The sequence below is a fragment of the Magnolia sinica genome, chromosome 3 (genome assembly GCF_029962835.1).
Source record: "Magnolia sinica isolate HGM2019 chromosome 3, MsV1, whole genome shotgun sequence".
Taxonomy (NCBI): Eukaryota; Viridiplantae; Streptophyta; class Magnoliopsida; order Magnoliales; family Magnoliaceae; genus Magnolia; species Magnolia sinica.
In genome coordinates, this window is record NC_080575.1 from 115,122,176 (window position 1) to 115,141,637 (window position 19,462).

Consider the following 19,462-nt stretch of genomic DNA (forward strand, 5'->3'; position numbering starts at 1 on the left):
TAAGGCCTTTCCCACCATCAATCAACCACCAAATTTTTCCCAACCGTTTGTCAATCCTAACTACACTTCTCCCCTAAAATTGGGCCCTGATTATTAAGTGTTAATCATTAAATAAAATTATGTTTTGGCACTTGATGGAAGAGCTTCCAAGATAAGACGCTGATCAACTCGATCTTTTGGCCCGTACCCTAACATGATTTAACTTGACTGATGAGTGAAATGAATTTTTCAAAAATTCATCATAGTGGACCCACTGATTCCGTACAATCAACCCGGAAGGTGTAACCTCCGCATGCCAGAAGAATTTAGTGACGTAAGTATTCTTACAGTAATCCTCACCGCACATTTTCGCAACGTGTGGCCCACTCGAGACTCATATCTGCTTCACATTTGAGCCCATAACTGAACATGACCCTGCAACGCAATGAACGGCGTGGATCTTACTAATCATCACAGTGGGCCTCACAACTGATGATGTAAACATGCAAACACATGTACCCCTGCAGACCACTGGAACCTGGTACTAGTCAAACGACCGCTGACCCGATTCTGAATTCGAAATAGGTGAGGTTTCCACCCTTTTCCCGTGTCATTGCTAACGACGGACTACCGTCTGCTGGATCAATCAGCAAGCCTCCTTCATCATCCAGCAGGATGATCCAAGCCATCCATCTTGAATATGGGCCAATTTTTTATCAGACCCAGATTCACTTGGCACGAGAACAAGTTCCCAGGTGGGCATAATTCCAGTGACAATGGGACTATGCGAGAACAAAAGTTCTGACCCCAACCACACTGGCCAAAGGGAGCGAAAAGGGGAAGGAACGCGGTACTCCAACGCTTTCCTTACGCTTTCCCATTTTCGAGAAAATCATCCGCAAAAACCACCATGATTCTTGTTCGCAAGGTAACCCCATTATCAGAGCAAGAATTCTGATAGTCAGGGGATAATCGAACAAGGACTCCTAACCGTCCAAAGCCATGATCTCAGAGAAAGATCGATAGGGAAACAAACGGCCATTGGTGTAGTGGCCATTTGCTCGGTCATGCACAGACTAATGAGAACAAGGGAAGACATCAAGGAGGAATTAGCAACGTCCATCGGATGGACCTTCATCATAGAAACTCTCCCTAGCAGACCGATCATATCAACAACAATGATGGGGGCACTGATTCAGATCCAACCCGCGTGCCGTTTTCAAAACTCTTGCGCAAACTGGGTGCGAAGAGATAGACTTCCATCCAATCTAGAATCCATGATTCGCAGAGGCTAAGGCCTATAAATCCCATGTTGAGACTAGTAAAACTCCACGACGGGAGGAAGGGAGAAAGAAGGAAGGAAAGAAGGAGGCCAGCCGATCGTTGAGTCATCGAGCCAAGGTAGGCCAGCAACGCTCCCTCCTAACTTTCTCTTTCCTCTCCAACTGTCCAATACGAAACATCTTAAGCTGAGTCAAGAAGAGTCGACTCAGCCTGGAGGTTTGAGTGTAGACTCGAATTAAGGTGAGCTGAGGTTAAGCCTCTCATTCTCACAATCATAACCGTAACATACACACCAGCCTAAGATGAATGACCGAAGAAACTAACCGTTTAAAATTGTTAAACTATCTAAGTTAAGAATCCAACCCTACGTCGCGTACTCACTCTTAAGGAATGCACGAATAGTAAAGGTGAGGGTTTTTATCATTTAAGCTTATATTAATTTAAGTTATTATATTTATCTTGGCTTTTACGTGCCTTTATGTTAATGTGAATTTTCCCTTGAATTATATGGTTTACTTTCAATTATTTGCCCTTTTGAGTTATAGTATAATATTGATTACAAGTGATATTTATGAATTTATATAAGGCGACGGATACAAGCCTTGCTTTTACCCTTACCAATTTTGTTGGATTAGCCTTGCTACTCATCTATTTATTGAGTTGACCTTTGCCATTCTTCTCCTTATTGAGTTGGTAATTACCATTATTCTTTTTATTACGTTTGTCATTACTACTTTTATCTTTGTTGAGTTGGCCATTGTCACTCTTCTCTTCAATGTTATTGGCCTTGTGTCATTTATCTTTGAGGCTTGGGTATGTGTCTTGATATTCTTGAACTCCCATGATTCAATGAATTTCTCTCTTTGGTGCAAGTATTACATTGGATATCTCTCTTCTAGCGATCGAATATATATCGTGGACATAATACGTTTTTGGTAGCGGCCCCTGGGGTGACATGTGATTCCATATTTTATGAGTAGTGATGTATAAATCAATATAAGTAATTCGCAATGCGTGTTACATCACTTCCGGGATTGGATGTCGCAAATAGTCGCTCCATGAACAAATCGTATCGCGTAATCCATCCAGTTATGTGTTGTGTTTATTTTAGGGTAACCACATAAATCTATGTTAAATGTGGGACATGCTGGTGAATTTTCGTATTATGGGATGCGGGGCGAGTCAGATTATTCTAATCATATTCCACATTATGGCGATCACTAAGTGTGATGAAACACATATACTTTGCTAGGCATGTATCTTATGTAGATTGCTTGTGCATATTGATACATCTTGTTGTTATGGAGTACGAGATGTATCAGAACATTTACATTGCTTTTATGAATCTCTTAAATTACTGTTAATCTTAAAGGATGATCATCACTATGATTAGATCATTAACTCTCTCCAATCGTACAGACAATGCAGGTGACGTATAGATTAAAGACTTAGAGGACCACCTCCCTATGGAAGATTATGCTGAAAGAATAAGAAGATAGTTTTATAATTTAGTTTTATACTTCCGGTGTGAACTCTGACATTGTAATTAAGCTTCCATTGAGAAAGCATTTGATTATTTACTGAATTTTTTTACTTTGATGAAATAATTAATACAATCGATTTTATTTTCGTGAATGGCTACCTTCATGAGTGTAAATAGATGTAATCTAAATGAAAAAAATAATATATGGTGTGATTTTTAAAGCATCCAAGTTTATATATTATTAACACCTAGTTTTTTCAAGCACGAGTATGAACTCTGGCCGTTAAAATTCGGGATGTTACAATTGATAATTCTGATTCGGATCTATTCCTTGGTCCTACATTCTACCCCACCTCTTTTCCCAACATATCTAATAGTACCCCATACTATCCTGCCGATGAGAAGGAAAACTTCTTGATTGGCTATGAGTCTTTTGATTGGACCAATTGACATCCCAATAAAACTCTCAAGTTATAGCCAAAACCTCCCAAGGAATGGAAAGCCTGGTCTAAATGCATCAAGGCAAAACATTTTTCTCTATAGAATAATACTAAGATTGATGAATATATCCATTTATCCACTTATGAGATCAAACTCAATTCGACCCTTATTATTGCAGCGGCTTGTTTCTGGAGTCGTTCGACCAACTCTTTCTACTTCAAGTGTGGTCTCATGAGTCCGACCATCTTAAATGTTTGTTCCTAACGGGTCTTTTACTATAGGGTTTGAGTTCTACCCAAGAGTGATCGCATGAGTCCGACCGTCCTAGATGTCTGTCCCGATTAGGTCTTTTACTAATTTATTTGATTGAAAAAATAAATTTGTCTGGACTAGTTCACTAATAAGCATTTTGATGCGAATGATTCCAATATGGTTTGCGCCCATTATGAGATCTAGGCTAGTTACCTCATGGCTTAGGATATCCCATTGGGAGGAGCTGAAATAAATAGAGGAAAGAATGCCAAAAATGCTGTAGAGTTGTATTCTCCCAATCTTTTTTGCCCGTCAACTCAATTCAGGCCAATCCATCCCGTTTCCTTACTATTAGCTTTCTCTTAATCAACTCCCTTATAAGCATTGTCATATCAGGTTGATCAACAGGATCACTGTAGCTCTCTCTAACCACAACAAAGCTGCCACATCATTTATGTTAGTTGCTCTTCCACATAGCCCTTTGTTGACCGATTCCTTTGTGTCTTGGTGCATCACGTACTATGACAATTGATGGCCTTTGTCAATCCAATTTACTGCTAATAGGCTTTCACCTCCTCCTCCAAAGGTCCAAGCATTTAAGACGTCTGCTTCAATACGATGGAAACAAACTAAATCATTTACTATAGAGGTTGTCCCTACTAAATGAGCTAAGATGCCCGGAGATTGTACTGAGCTTCCTCAAAGCTTCGCTGGAGATTGTGGTGGTCACCTAGAGAGTGTGGTGGAACTCTATACAACTACCAATCATAGTGGAATATTCAGTACTTGTATGGTCCCCTCAAAAATAAAAATAAAAATAAACAATTAAGGAAAGAATAAAGAAAATGCCAAATGGCCTTCCCGTGGCAAGTCCCCACCATAAGAACCCTTCACTAGCTTGTTATAAAGAAAATCTAATCCGTTCAAATGAAATGGATTTTAATTTCATGTTACCAACCCAAGTTTAAAGGGAAAAAAAAAATCTTCACAAATGGACTATACTGAAGGAGACGGTTCGGAATTAATGAACAATCTTAATGCCGTTATGGGCCATAGAGAGCTTTAAAAGAAAATTGAAAAAAACTGTTAGCTCACTGCGGTTTATTAAAGTGAATGTTAAGTCATTGTCATAAAAATACCTAAGAAACGCATAAATGGTAGATGCAGATTACTCACGACCCATCCAGAGCCAGGTTGGTAGGACCCTAAAGGTAGGGCCCACATTAATGCATGCGTTGTGTATCCATCCATTTTTCCAGCTTATTTTACGATATAGTACTCAAAATGACGTCTGTAAAATTCCAAGTAGATGTCACAAGAAACAATTGTCATTGAATGCACACCATTACTATCTTTATAAGGTCCAACATGATTTTTATTTGCCATCCAACCTGTTGATGTTGTCACCCCGACATACGTTAAGGGAAAATACAAATGGCAGCTTGTTCCAAAACTTTTGTGGCCTCCAAGAAGCTTTATATGGTAGGAATTCAGTCTTTACTGTGTGGTCCACCTGAGATTTTTTTCTGCTTCGTTTGTGTGCATGTGCCCTAAAAGAAGCTGGAAAATGGATGGACAGTGTAGATGTACAACACATTCATCGAGGTGGGCCCCACGGTCAGAGGTAATCCACCTACCTGGATCTGGTCTACAGCTAATCCGCATCCGGGCCTTTTGGTAAAAACCTTGGTGAAGTCCGATGCTTGATACACAAGAAATAAGAAATTACGCAGTAGCATACATGGAACTTAAATCGAACCGTCCAAATGTTGCACCATAAATTTCTTTTTTAATATTTTAACTGAAAATTTTCCTTATTTGATTGTCTAAAGTGTAGTATATGCAAGGATGGTGTACGGTTCCAAGTGCCTTCTTATCAATCCACGCAGTTCCTCCATTTTCCAAGTGCCATCCAACCTATTGATGAGGTCACGTACACATGAACGAAGGTTAAACACAAATATCATCTTGATCTAAAACTCTTATAGCCCCAAGAAGCTTTTAATGGTGGAAATTCAATCCTTACTATATGGTCTACTTGATTTTTGGAAAACTTATCTAAAATAAGTTGGAAAATATGGATGGATGGCGTCGATATACAAGGCATACATCAAGGTGGGCCCACGCTCATGGTCACACCTAGGGGTGTCAATGGGCCGGGCTGGCCCGTGGGCTCCCACGCCTAACCCTTCTCTGGCCGGGTTTGAACTTGAATGTCACGCCCGTGGGTGGGCTTGGGCTTAGATTTCCAGCCGGTCGTAATTAGGCTGGGCTTAGACTAAGGTGTCTAAAAACCTGTCGGCCCGGACCGGCCCGCCCGGTCCCTTAAATCTTAAGCAAGTAATTTTAAATTCAAGTGGAGGGAGACTACAAGAGGGAAAAGTAGCTGAGAGAAAAGTTAAAAACGTTGCCAACTTAAGTGGGCCCAACCATGCTTTCAACATAAAATCCACTCCGTCCAAAATGTGTAACGCATCATGTTAGGCTCATGGACCAAAACTAAATCCGTTCTTCATCTGAGATAGAACACAAAGTTGGAAACAGTGTACGGGACAACACACATCCTCCAAAATATTTCCATTGGTGTGTCCTACCTAAATAATGGTTTACTCTTATTTTTTCTTTCTATGTATATGTTTTGATTCTGTGTCTAATAAATGAAATGATTTTATATAATCATCAAAGTGGATACCGTAAATATCAAGGGTGGACGTTTTGCGCCAACTTTTTTTTCCTTTTCTACATGAAAGAAAATTAAACTTGATTTTTTGCAATTAAGTATAAAATAATGTTACACATCTAATGGAAGGAATGGATCTTATATAGACATCATGGTGTCCCCTTAAAATATAGAGGGCCTTATCTTCTCTTAAGTTAATTTGTATAACATAAGACATACTATGCGAGGCCTAAGGCGTCATTTGACCCCACTAATTTTATTTTATTTTTAAAAGATAAAAATAAAAATAAAAAACACCACTCACACTCTCACACGTACCCACGCACTCGGCTTCGTTTTTTACACGCCACTCACACATACCCACACACTCACACCACGTTAGTTTTTCACTACAATAGTTAAACGAACTCATAACTTACAGTTGAAACTCTTGTAAGTGTTATATTGGAACCGTGCGTTCCTGTGGCAGGAATTCGTTTTCGAGCTTGAGCATCTCTAAAAATGGATCAAGCTGCTATTTTTGTTTCCCTTCGTCCAGGTATGTGTCAACCCCATCAACGGGTTAACTTTACTGCAGACCCTATGAAGTTTTTAATGGTAGGGTTTCAATGGCCACTGTTGCCTGTGGCGTGATCCACATGAGATTTGTATCTACTTCATTTAAGGGTCATTGTTGGTTCTTCAATTGGTTTAACGGTCTATTGGAGCTTGGGGACCATTAGTTGGATCGGTTATGCAGTATTCGTCCCGGTGTGGTTTTTGGGGACGTTGGGGATTGCAATCTTTCTTCCTCAGCGGCGGACGCCGAAGGTCTGGGGCGTTCCTCTTGTTCCATGGCTGCCGTCGTTATCAATTGCATGAATTTGTTTCTTATGGGATTCCTTGGTTCTCAGGCTTTCATTAGGTTTGGTATCTGCACTGCTGTAATGCTGATTTACTATATGTTGTTCGATCTTCATGCCACATTCGACATGGCCCACCAACAGTGCGAATCAGAACCGACAGAAGCAGAGAGGAACAATAATGTAAGAGTTGCAGGGCCTTGATGATATGCAATTTTGAGTATTTGGTTGTTCATATCCTTACTGATTTTGTCTGTAAATGTGGAAATGAGGAGCCATCGAGATCACATGAAAGTCGTTGACACTAAAACCAGTGTCTGTTAATGGGGATCTAAGCGTCGCTTGGATGACAGCTGTAAACACTTCACACCTTAATAGAGTTTAGGTGTAACTTATGTACATACTATTCTTTTTTAATTTTAAATATAAATAGATTATGTTGATGCAAAAATCTGTACCACCTTCCGCCAAGCCTTTGGTGCTCAGAGCGAATCCTGATCCTAAACAAAGGAGCAGACAAAGGAGACCTTTGCTCAAGTAGGAGATCACCTTCCAATGCCTAAGTGTGGCTAATGAACTGGGTCTTAAGTATAATAGAGTATGGGTAACGGTGCGAGAGATTTCGTTATTTTCTACCATAGAAATGACCTATATTTATACTTGAGGGTCGTAGTGAACGTGTCTGATTATCTCGGCACAGTTATCGCCATCATGCGAGGATCGCAAGGGCATGGTTATTGGCAGTTACCCGGGGATCATGCGTTGGGCATAACTCCAATCGTGAATTACTGGGGTTATGCGTTAATATTGTTGCTGACTGGATTCCCATCCGAGCCTATCTCATGGCTCAGACCTTACTTACCAACCCGAGCTCATGGTTCGACGCCTAGTGAATTCGAGCCATATTAGTTGAGTTGGGTCATTCAATATTCTCTTAGTCTTATTAACTCATTATATCTTTCATACGATGAGTATGAAGGATTGGGTCGGTCAAGGATAAAGGACGGATCGGCTCGGATATATGACAGTTGCTCCGAGACGCTTGCTAGATTATGCTCTCCGGATCGGGATCGCGACTCTTTAAGAGTTTTAGGGTTGGATGTTTGCCTCGCCTCGGGCTTTGATTAGTCCGAGGCCCAGCTCATTAATGTTGCAGTTAGCCTCATCGCGGTTCGATTAGGATTTACCCATAACAGATTAAATGTTTGATAACTTGTAAACTATGTATAATGTATATAGTAAGTAGTCACACTGCGTGGGACTTGGAGTGGTAAATCCAAACCTGATTGGCTGGTGTAACACGCCATGAGGAGTTGTATGAATGAATGATGTATTTGTTATATCCACACCGTTCATACATTTGGCAAGAACATTTTAACACATGATTTCAAAATGAAGTATAAGCAAATTTCAAGCGGACCACACCACAAATACCAGTGGGATAATGATTATCACCGTTAAAATACTCATAAGGCCCACCATAACATTTACTTTCTATCCAATATGTTTATATGGTTACACAGATATGGATGAAGAGGAAAAACAAATATCATATTGGTACAAAACTTATGTGATCATCAAAATGGTTTCAATGATAGACGTTCAATTCCCCATTGCTTTTTGCAGTGTGGTCTACTTGATCCTTGGATATGTCTTATTTTTGGGATCAAGCCTTACGACTAGCTCACTAAATGGATGGACAATTTGGATAAAACACATACCTCATTATGGGACCCACAGATCCTAGTGATGTCAACACATCAGCAAGCTTGGTAGTGTGTGGTACAGAAGCCAATCCGCTTCCCTGTAAATCCCTGCCAAATCGGAAACGGATTGGCTACTCCCCCGACACCAGCCAATGGCGGGTGGTCCCCGACACCAGCCAATGGCGGGTGGTCGGTGCTCTGTGGGCCCCAACATGATGTATGCCATCCATCTATTTTTTCAGATCATTTTATGGTATAAAACAAAAAATGAAGTATATCCAATCTCAAGTGGACCACATTATAGGAAACAACACTGTTGAATGAGCATCGACCATTAAAAACTTTTTGGGGACCATAAAAGTTTTAGATCAAGCTAATCCTTATTTTTTTCCTTCATCTGGCTGTATGACCTAATCAACAGATTTGATTTCAAATAAACAGTACAGTTGGCCTTAGGAGTATTTTAATGGTGGATATCCAATCACTATTGTTTTCCTGTGGTGTGGTCTACCTGAGATTTATATCCTTTTTAATTTTTGGGATCAAGCCCTAAAATGATCTTTAAAAATGGATAAACGGAATGGATGAAACACATACATCATGTGGGGCCACAAAGCAACTGCCACCAGCCACCGGGCGGTGGCAGGGGGAGTAGTCAATCCGTTTCCTGCCAAATCGTAAAGAAAAATATACGACTGTACGACCCATTTATGGCCCATTTATCCGACGAAGCCCACCTCATTTTACCTTACCAGAATAAGCCCCGGCCGTACGGACGCCTTGCCAAAGGTGGAAAATACCTCTGCTTTTTTCCTTGAAGCGGATCGGCTGGTGCTCGAAGACGAGCGCTGACGCTCCTCGAACTCCGAGTTGTACGAACGGTTCAAAAGATATCATAGTTACATGTGCTCGAGGACGAGCACTGACGCTCCTCAAACTCCGAGTTGTACGAACGGTTCAAAAGATATCATAGTTACATGGCCCCACAGTTATGTATTTGTTATATCCACAGCGTTCATCCATATTTCGGGATCATTTCGGAGCATTATCCAAAAAAAAAAAAAATTATATCCAAAGATCAACTGGACCACACCACAGAGAGCAGCAGAAAATTGATTTTCACCTTAAAACTTTTGTAGGGCCCACCATAATATTTATTTTCCATCCAATCTATTCATAAGGTTACAAAGACATAGATGAAAAGGAAAAATAAATTTAATAATGATCCAAAACTTCCGTGACCCCTAAAAAGGTTTCAACGGTAGACGTTCAAAGCATAATGGTAAATCCGTTTGCTATGGTCAGATATATGACTATGATTATAACAATAGCTATAAATACCCTAATCCGTAACCATAGACCTCTAACCGGGGTGGGCTCGCCAAACTAGCGGCCCCGCGCTAATTGCTAGCCTCTACGGCGGGGCGGGGCGGGGCAGGCCCATCTGGTGGCCCCTATGGGTATGAATTATAACAGTAGCCATAAACAGACTACCACCGTGATAGTACGTGCATTTTTTATTTTTTTATTTTTATTTTTTTTACATGGAGAACTTTATTCTACCTACAATTTTCTCTAACACATATTTATATAAATATGTATATATAAGCATATAAAAATTTTCTTCTCTTTTTTATTTTTTATTTTTTTATTTCTTTCTTTATTCATTTGACAAGAATATCTTCTAAACTAAAATTATTTACTTGATGTACCCTATATGATTTTAGGGTAGGAGAAGCTACTTTAACCAACTAACCTGATTATTTTCTAAGGTTCCATTAGGTCGATGGTCGAAAATCCATTTCATTCGCTTAGCGGTCAATTTCATTCATTTCATTTACTTCGTGATCAATTCCATGCATTTCATGGTCAATCCCGACGATTCTGTTCTGATTCGCGGTCATTTCCTTACACTTCATGGTCATTTCCCTACACTTCACGGTCATTTCCATGCATTTTATGGTCAATCCCGATGAATCCATTTTGATTCCCTGTCATTTCCATGCATTTCACGGTTAATTCCCTTCACTTCACGTCATTTCTACAAATTTCATGGTCAATTCGCTTCACTTCCCGATCATTTCCATGCATTTCACGATCATTCCCGGTGATTCCGTGTTGATTCATAGTCATTTCAATGTATTTCACGGTCAATTCCCTTCACTTCACGATCATTTCCACGAATTTCATGGTCAATTCGCTTCACTTCATGGTCATTTCCATGCATTTCACAGTCATTCCCGACGATTCCGTGTTGATTCACAGTCATTTCCACGCATTTCACGGTCAAATCCCTTCACTTCATGGTCATTTCCACGCATTTCACGGTCATTCCCCATGTGGAAATGACCAGTAATCAACACGGAATCACCTAGAATGACCGTGAAATGCGTGGAAATGACCGTGAATCAACACGGAATCATTAGGAATGACCATGAAATGCATGGAAATGACTGTGAAGTGAAGCGAATTGACCGTGAAATCCGTGGAAATGACCGTGAAGTGAAGGGAATTGGCCGTCAAATGCATGGAAATGACCGTGAATCAACACGAAATCACCGCGAATAACTGTGAAATGCATGGAAATGATCGTGAAATGCGAGGAAATGACCGTGAAGTGAAGGGCATTAACCGTGAAATGCATGAAAATGACCGTGAATCAACTTGGAATCGCCAGGAATGACCGTGAAATGCATGGAAGTGACCGTGAAGTGAAGCGAATTGACCATAAAATGTATGGAAATGACCGTGAAGTGAAAGGAATTGACAGTGAAATGCATTGAAATGACCGTGAATCAACACGGAATCGCTAGGAATGACAGGGAAATGCATGGAAATGACCGTGAAGTAAAGCGAATTGACCGTGAAATTCGTGGAAATGACGTGAAGTGAAGGGAATTGACCGTGAAATGCATGGAAATGACCATGAATCAAAAGGGAATCGTCGGGATTGACCGTAAAAGGCATGGAAATGACCATGAAGTGTATGAAAATGACCGTGAAGTGTAGGGAAATGACCCTGAAGTGAAGGGAATTGACCATGAAATGCATGAAAATGACCGTGAATCAAAAAGGAATCACCAGGATTGACCGTAAAATGCATGGAAATGACAGTGAAGTGAAGCGAATTGACCGTGAAATGCGTGGAAATGACCATGAATCAACACGGAATCGCCGGGAATGATTGTGAAATGCATGGAAATGACCGTGAAGTGAAGCGAATTGACCGTGAAATGCGTGAAAATGACCGTGAGGAGAAGTGAATTGACCATGAAATGCGTGGAAATGACCGTGAAGTGAAGGGAATTGACTATGAAATGGATGGAAATGGCCATGAATCAACACGGAATCACCGGGAATGACCGTGAAATGCATGGAAATGACCATGAAGTGAAGCGAATTGACCGTGAAATGCGAGGAAATGACAGTGAAGTGAAGGGAATTGACCGTGAAATGCGTGGAAATGACCGTGAATCAACACAGAATCTTCGGGAATGACCATGAAATGCATGGAAGTGATCGTGAAGTGAAGCGAATTGACTATGAAATGCGTGGAAATGACCGTGAATTGAAGGGAATTGACCGTGAAATGCATGGAAATGGCCGTGAATCAACACGGAATCGTCGGGAATGACTGTGAAATGCATGGAAATGACCGTGAAGTGAAGCGAATTGACCATGAAATGCGTGGAAATGACCGTGAAGTGAAGGGAATTGACCATGAAATGCATGGAAATGACCGAGAATCAACATGAAATCGTCGGGAATGACCATGAAATGCATCGAAATGACTATGAAGTGAAGCGAATTGAACGTGAAATGCATGGAAATGACCGTGAATCTAAACGGAATCATCGGAATTGACCGTGAAATGCATGGAAATGACCGTGAAGTGAAGCGAATTGACCGTGAAATGCATGGAAATGGCCGTGAAGTGAAGGGAATTGACCGTGAAGTGCATCGAAATGACAAAGAATCAAAACAGAATCGCCGAAAATGACCAGGAAATGCATTTCCACCATGAAGTGCATGGAAATGACCATGAAGTGAAGTGAATTGACCGTGAAATGCGTGGAAATGACCATGAAGTGCATAGAAATGACAATGAATTGACCATGAAATGCGTGGAAATGACCATGAAGTGAAGGGAATTGACCGCAAAGTGCATTGAAATGACCGTGAATCTAAACGGAATCGCTAGAAATGACTGTGAAATGCATGGAAATGATCGTGAAGTGAAACGAATTGACCGTGAAATGCGTGGAAATGACCATGAAGGGAAGGGAATTGACTGTGAAGTGCATCGAAATGACCATGAATCTAAACAGAATCGCTGGAAATGACCGTGAAATGCATGGAAATGACCATGAAGTAAAGCGAATTGACCATGAAATGCATGGAAATGGCCGTGAAGTGAAGGGAATTGACCGTGAAGTGCATGGAAATGACCGTGAATCTAAACAGAATGCGTCGAAATGACCGTGAAATGCATGGAAATGACCTGAAGTCAAGCGAATTGACTGTGAAATGCATGGAAATAATCGTGAATTAAAGGGATTTGTCTGTGAAGTCAATCATTTCCACACATTTCACGGTCAATTTACTTCACTTCATGGTCATTTTCATGCATTTCACGATCATTTTCGGCGATTCCATTTAGATTCACGGTCATTTTCATGCACCTCACGGTCATTTCCCTTCACTTCATGGCCATTTCCATGCATTTCATAGTCATTTCGCTTCACGTCACGGTCGTTTCCATGTATTTCACGATCATTTCTAGCGATTTCGTTTAAATTCACGGTCATTTCGATGAACTTCACAGTCAATTCCCTTCACTTCACGGTCATTTCCATGCATTTTGCGGTCAATTCGCTTCACTTCACGGTCATTTCCATGCATTTCATGGTCATTTCTAGCAATTCCGTTTAGATTCATAGTCATTTCGATGCACTTCATGATCAATTCCCTGCACTTCATGATCATTTCCACGCATTTCACGGTTAATTCGCTTCACTTCACGGTCATTTCCATGCACTTCACGGTCATTTCCACGCATTTCACGTTCAATTCCCTTCACTTCACGGTCATTTCCATGCATTTCACGGTCATTTTCGGCGATTCCGTTTTAATTCACTGTCATTTCGATGCACTTCACGGTCAATTCCCTTCACTTCACGGTCATTTTCATGCATTTCACAGTCAATTTGCTTCACTTCACGGCCATTTTTATGCATTTCACGTTCAATTCGCTTCACTTCACGGTCATTTTCATGCATTTCACGGTCATTCCTGGCGATTCCGTGTTGATTCATGGTCATTTCCATGCATTTCACGGTCAATTCGCTTCACTTCATAGTCATTTCCATGCATTTCACGGTCATTCTCGGCGATTCCATATTGATTCACAGTCATTTCCATGCATTTCAAGGTCAATTCGCTTCACTTCATAGTCATTTCCATGCATTTCACGGTCATTCCCGGCGATTCTGTGTTGATTCACGGTCATTTTTATGCATTTCACGGTCAATTCCCTTCACTTCACGGTCATTTCAACGCATTTTATGGTCAATTCGCTTCACTTCACTGTCATTTCCATGCATTTCACGGTCATTCCCGACGATTCCGTGTTGATTCACGGTCATTTCCACGCATTTCACGGTCATTCCCGGCGATTCCGTGTTGATTCACGGTCATTTCCACGCTGGGAATGACCGTGAAATGTGTGGAAATGACCGTGAAGTGAAGGGAATTGACTGTGAAATGCATGGAAATGACTGTGAATCAACACGGAATCGCCGGGAATGACCGTGGAATGCATGAAAATGACCGTGAAGTGAAGCGAATTGACCGTGAAATTGTGGAAATGACCGTGAAGTGAAGGGAATTGACCGTGAAATGCATTGAAATGACTGTGAATCAACACGGAATCGCCAGGAATGACCATGAAATGCATGGAAATTACCATGAAGTGAAGTGAATTCACCGTGAAATTCGTGGAAATGACTGTGAAATGCATGGAAATGACCGTGAATCAAAATGGAATCGTCGGGATTGACCGTAAAAGGCATGGAAATGACCGTGAAGTGTAGGGAAATGACCGTGAAGTGAAGGGAATTGACCATGAAATGCACGGAAATGACCGTGAAGTGAAGTGAATTGACTGTGAAATGCATGAAAGTGACTGTGAAGTGAAGGGAATTGACCGTGAAATGCATGGAAATGATCGTGAATCAAAACGGAATCGCTAGGATTGACCGTGAAATGCATGGAAATGACCCTGAAATGCATAAAAATGACCGTGAAGTGAAGGGAATTGACCGTGAAATGCATGGAAATGACCATGAATCAAAATGGAATCGCCGGGGATTGATCGTGAAATGCATTTAATTGATCACGAAGTAAATGAATTTGACTGCTAAGTGAATGAAATGGATTTTCGACCATCGACTTGATGGAATCTTGGAAAATAACTAGGTTAGTTGGTTAAAGTAGCTTCTTCTACCCCAAAATCATATAGGGTAACTAATGTTAGTTTAGAAGATATTCTTGTTAAAAGAATAAAGAAAGAAATGAAAAAAAGAGAGGAAAAAAAATTTATATGCATGTGTGTGTGTGTGTGTGTGTGTGTGTTAGAGAAAATTATATGTAGAATAAAGTTCTCCATTTAAAAGAAAAAAAATTAAAAGCAGTTCGTCGATGGCTACGGTTATAATCCATAGCCATAGGAGCCACAGGCCATCAACTGGCGAGGTAGGCACGCGCTAGTTCGGCGAGCCCACCCCCTGGACAGACCTTTATAGCTACAGACAGTGCATCTATTGCTATGGTTATGAACCGTAGCTATATGTTTGTCCGTATCAAGTGCCACTACCATTCTGCTTTGAACCTTTCACCGTTGAAACCTTTTTAAGGGTCACAGAAGTTTTTGGATCATTATGAAATTTGTTTGTCCTCTTCATCCAGGTTTTTGTGACCTTATTAATAGATTAGATGGAAAATAAATGTTATGGTAGGCCCTACAAAAGTTACAACGGTGAAAATCAATTTTCTACTGCTCTTTGTGGTGTGGTCCAGTTGATCTTTGGATATGATTTTTTTTTTTTTTTTTTGATAATGCTCCAAAATGATCTCGAAGTATGGAATGTTGTGGATATAATAAATACATAACTTTGGGGCCCACGTTACGTTGATCTCTTTTGAACCATTCGTACAACTCGGAGTTCGAGGTGCGTCAGCACTTGCCTTCGAGCACCAGCTGATCCGCTTGAAGGAAAAAGCAGGGGGCATTTTCAACCCTTGGGAAGGCGTCCGTACAGCTGGGGCTTATACTGGTAAGGGAAAATGAGATGGGCTTCAACTAGAGCTGGGCAAAATAGACCCGATCAGAACAGAATCGATGGTCTGGATTGGGGCGGATCGGGTAACCCCATCCAGATCCGAAACTTTTTGGGTCGAGTTCGGATTGACCCTGATTCGACCCAACCCGACCCGAAAACTGATCCATTCACATCAATTTTGGGTTCAACTATTAAAATGATCTACAAAAACGAATGGACGGCGTGGATAAATCAAATGCATTCGAGGTGGCCCCCAACAGAGTTACTGTGTACATTAGTAAAAGGATTTGCGGGTGTACCACACACACAGTAGCTATGTAGGCTATAGCTGCCTTACGCACTAGCATAGGTACGTGTCGTGCCAAGAGGATGCTCCTCGAGCTGCGAGTTGCACGAACGGTTCAAAGGAGATCAAAGTTATATGGTCCATGGTGATGTATTTATTATATCTACACCGTTCATACATATTTACATATCAATTTACAGCATTATCCAAAAAAATGGATCATATCCAAAGATCACCTGGACCACACCACAAATAGCGACTGAGAATGATTTTCACCTCTAAACAATTTGTAGGGCCCATCATAACGTTTATTTTCCATCCAATCTGTTCATGAGATCACAAAGACCTCAATTAAGAGGAAAAATAAATTTGAAATCATTCAGAACTTCCGTCAGACCGTGACCCCAAAAAGGGTTTCAATGATAAACGTTCATTCTTCACTGCTTTTTTCAGTGTGGCCCACTTAATAGTTAGATCTATTTTATTTTTCGTCTCAAGCCTTAAAACATGCTCGCCAAATGGATGGACGGTTTTGATATAACACATGCACCATGATATAACACATGCACCGTGATCAAACCCACCTTAAAACGTGCTCGCCACTGACACCGTTCACAATCACAGCTGTTTTACAGCTGTAGCTTTTAAAAGCCTCACCCTCGAACTACGAGTTGTACGAACGGCTCAAATGAGTTTAAGATGGGCCCCACAATAATGTATTTATTATATCTATACTGTTTATCTATTTTTCATAATCATTTTAGGGGATTTGGTAAAAAAAATGAATCATATCTAAAGCTCAAATGAACCACACCGAAAATAGCAACGAGGATAATGATTTTCACCGTTAAAAAATCTGATCAAGATCGACTTGGTTCGGCGGTTCGGGTCAGACCAATCGTGCATCTGATCGGTTCGACTCCGATGGCCTATACTCGGTGCCGGATCTGATAGGATTCGGATCAGGCCGCATAGATTTCGGATCTGATCGGGTTGGTCCGAATCTGGTCCGACTCAGTCCGATGCCCAGCTCTAGCTTCAACACGTAAATGGGCCATAAATGGATTGTACAGTGGTAAATTTCTCGGAAGCGGATTGCCTACTGAGTAACTCAGTACGATTAGCATACTGAGTAAACTTTGCGAGGTTCATCATAACTTATATATTTTATCCACTTGGTTCAACCATTTTATGGGATAATTTTAGTATTCTAGCCCAAAAATAAAGTATATTCATAGCTCAAATGGCCACAGCATAGGATACAGTGTGAATTGAAGATCTACCGTTGAAAAATTCTTGGGGCTACAGAAGTTTTGGATTAAGCTTATTTTTATGTTTTCCCTTAATCCATGTCTATAAGAGTTTTTGAACAGTTTGGATGACATACAAACATTACTGTGGGGCCTAACAAAGTTTCAATGGTGGAAATCATTATTCTCACTGTTTTCTGTAGTATGATACGCTTGATCTTTGGATATTCTTTAATTTTGGGCTCAACTCCTTAAATTATATGAAAAAACGGATGGACGGCGTGAATACACTATATACATTCACTGTGGGGCCAACTGAGTTTACTCAGTACGATAAGAGTGTACTGAGTAACACCATTTCAAATTTCTCATCTGTAAATAAGGACGCGGATTTCCTGCTAACTTTTTGCAGGAAGTTCCGGCACTGGAAACTTAGGTGGGCCCCACCGTGATGTTTGTTAGAAATCGACCCCGCCCATCCGTTTTGAAAGCTCATTTTAGTACATGAGACCAAAAATGAACCGGATCAAATATTCAAGTGGGCCGAAAAGGTGAGGATCGAACGTCCACAGTTGAAATATTCGTGGGGCCACATAAGTTTTTAATCAGGGAAATATTTGTGTTCGCAGTTCATCCCAGTAGGAATGACGTTATGAACGTATGGATGGCATTTAAACATCACTGCCGACCCTAGGGAGGTTTCAACGGTAGGAATTTTCCAACCTACCTTTTCCTTTAGTGTGGCCCACTTGAGTTCTGGATCCTTATCATTTTTTATCTTAAATCCTAACATAAGCTTTCAAAACGGATGGACGGGGTAGATTTCTCACAAACTTCTCGATGGGCCCCACGTTGGTTTCCAGCGCAGGAAGTTCCCGCGGAAGGCTTTCGCAGGAAATCCGCGTCCATAACGTAAATAACATAAAAAAAGACATTGTTTTTTGGAGGTCCCTGAGAAAGCATCACAACATGCATGCACATGAAGGATTGAATGTCCTCCACTGATCACATTGGACCCTAGATGATAGCGAATTCATTTTTTATGCTTCCCTTCCTTGTGTATGGATTTAGTATTTACATACTTTCCACGTCCGTCGAAGTAATTTCCTTCCGTATAGTCTGATTTATTTTAATCTATAAAATGTACATCTCTATAAAAAAATCCATTTGCACCAAAGCAATACAAAAAAAAAAAGAAAAAAAAGAAAAAAAAAAAAAAAGAACGTATAAGAAGTCTCCTTTCTCTTCTCGTGTTATCATGGAATCAAAGCGGTTCATCTAATCCATTAATCACTGAGCTTATTGCTTCAAATGATCGGTGATCATTATCTCAGCTCGTCAACACCAATCGTCACGGTTCTTATCATGGTCGTTGTTGGAAACGACTGTGGGGCCTCCAAACTGTTGGCTTTACAAAGCCCAATTGGTGACAAGTGCAACTCCACTTGCAAGGGAGAGAAAATATACTATATTATATTTTTCAAAACCAAGCCACCGCTGTAAAAAGAAAACACTTGCTGTTTTTTCTCTAATATTTCTACACCTCACAACATAGCTATTAGTAAGATTAGCTGGTGTTTACAAAAGACATTGTTGCCCCTGTATGATACATTCACCGGGAGTAAAGACACTACACATTTCTAAAAATAATAAATAGCATTAGGCAGCCTGTATTAAATAGGGTGGATGAATTTGCCGGATGAATCTGAAATTCTAGGAAGAATGCACCTTGCTTGATGAATTTGAAATTACAAGGAGAATGCATCTTGCTGGATGAATATAAAAATTTCAGGGACAATGCTTCTGCTGGATAAATATGAAAATTCAAGGGAAGATGGATTGCTGGATGAATTTGGAAATGCCAGGTAGATGAATCTGCTAGATCTGGACAGTTTGGTTTGCACATTCTAACACTCTCC

The 19,462-nt window shown here is 40.6% G+C and overlaps 1 protein-coding gene across 1 annotated transcript in view; it reads left to right on the plus strand.

The window, feature by feature from the left end:
- The first annotated feature begins 4,112 nt into the window (after positions 1-4,112).
- LOC131239105 (cationic amino acid transporter 5-like) overlaps positions 4,113-19,462 on the plus strand; it is a 48,651-nt gene continuing 33,301 nt past the window's right edge. The window contains exons 1-3 of the mRNA XM_058236663.1: positions 4,113-4,227; positions 6,859-6,929; positions 7,013-7,144. Of these exons, the coding sequence (XP_058092646.1) occupies positions 4,113-4,227; positions 6,859-6,929; positions 7,013-7,144 (318 nt within the window). The remainder of the gene's footprint in view (positions 4,228-6,858; positions 6,930-7,012; positions 7,145-19,462) is intronic.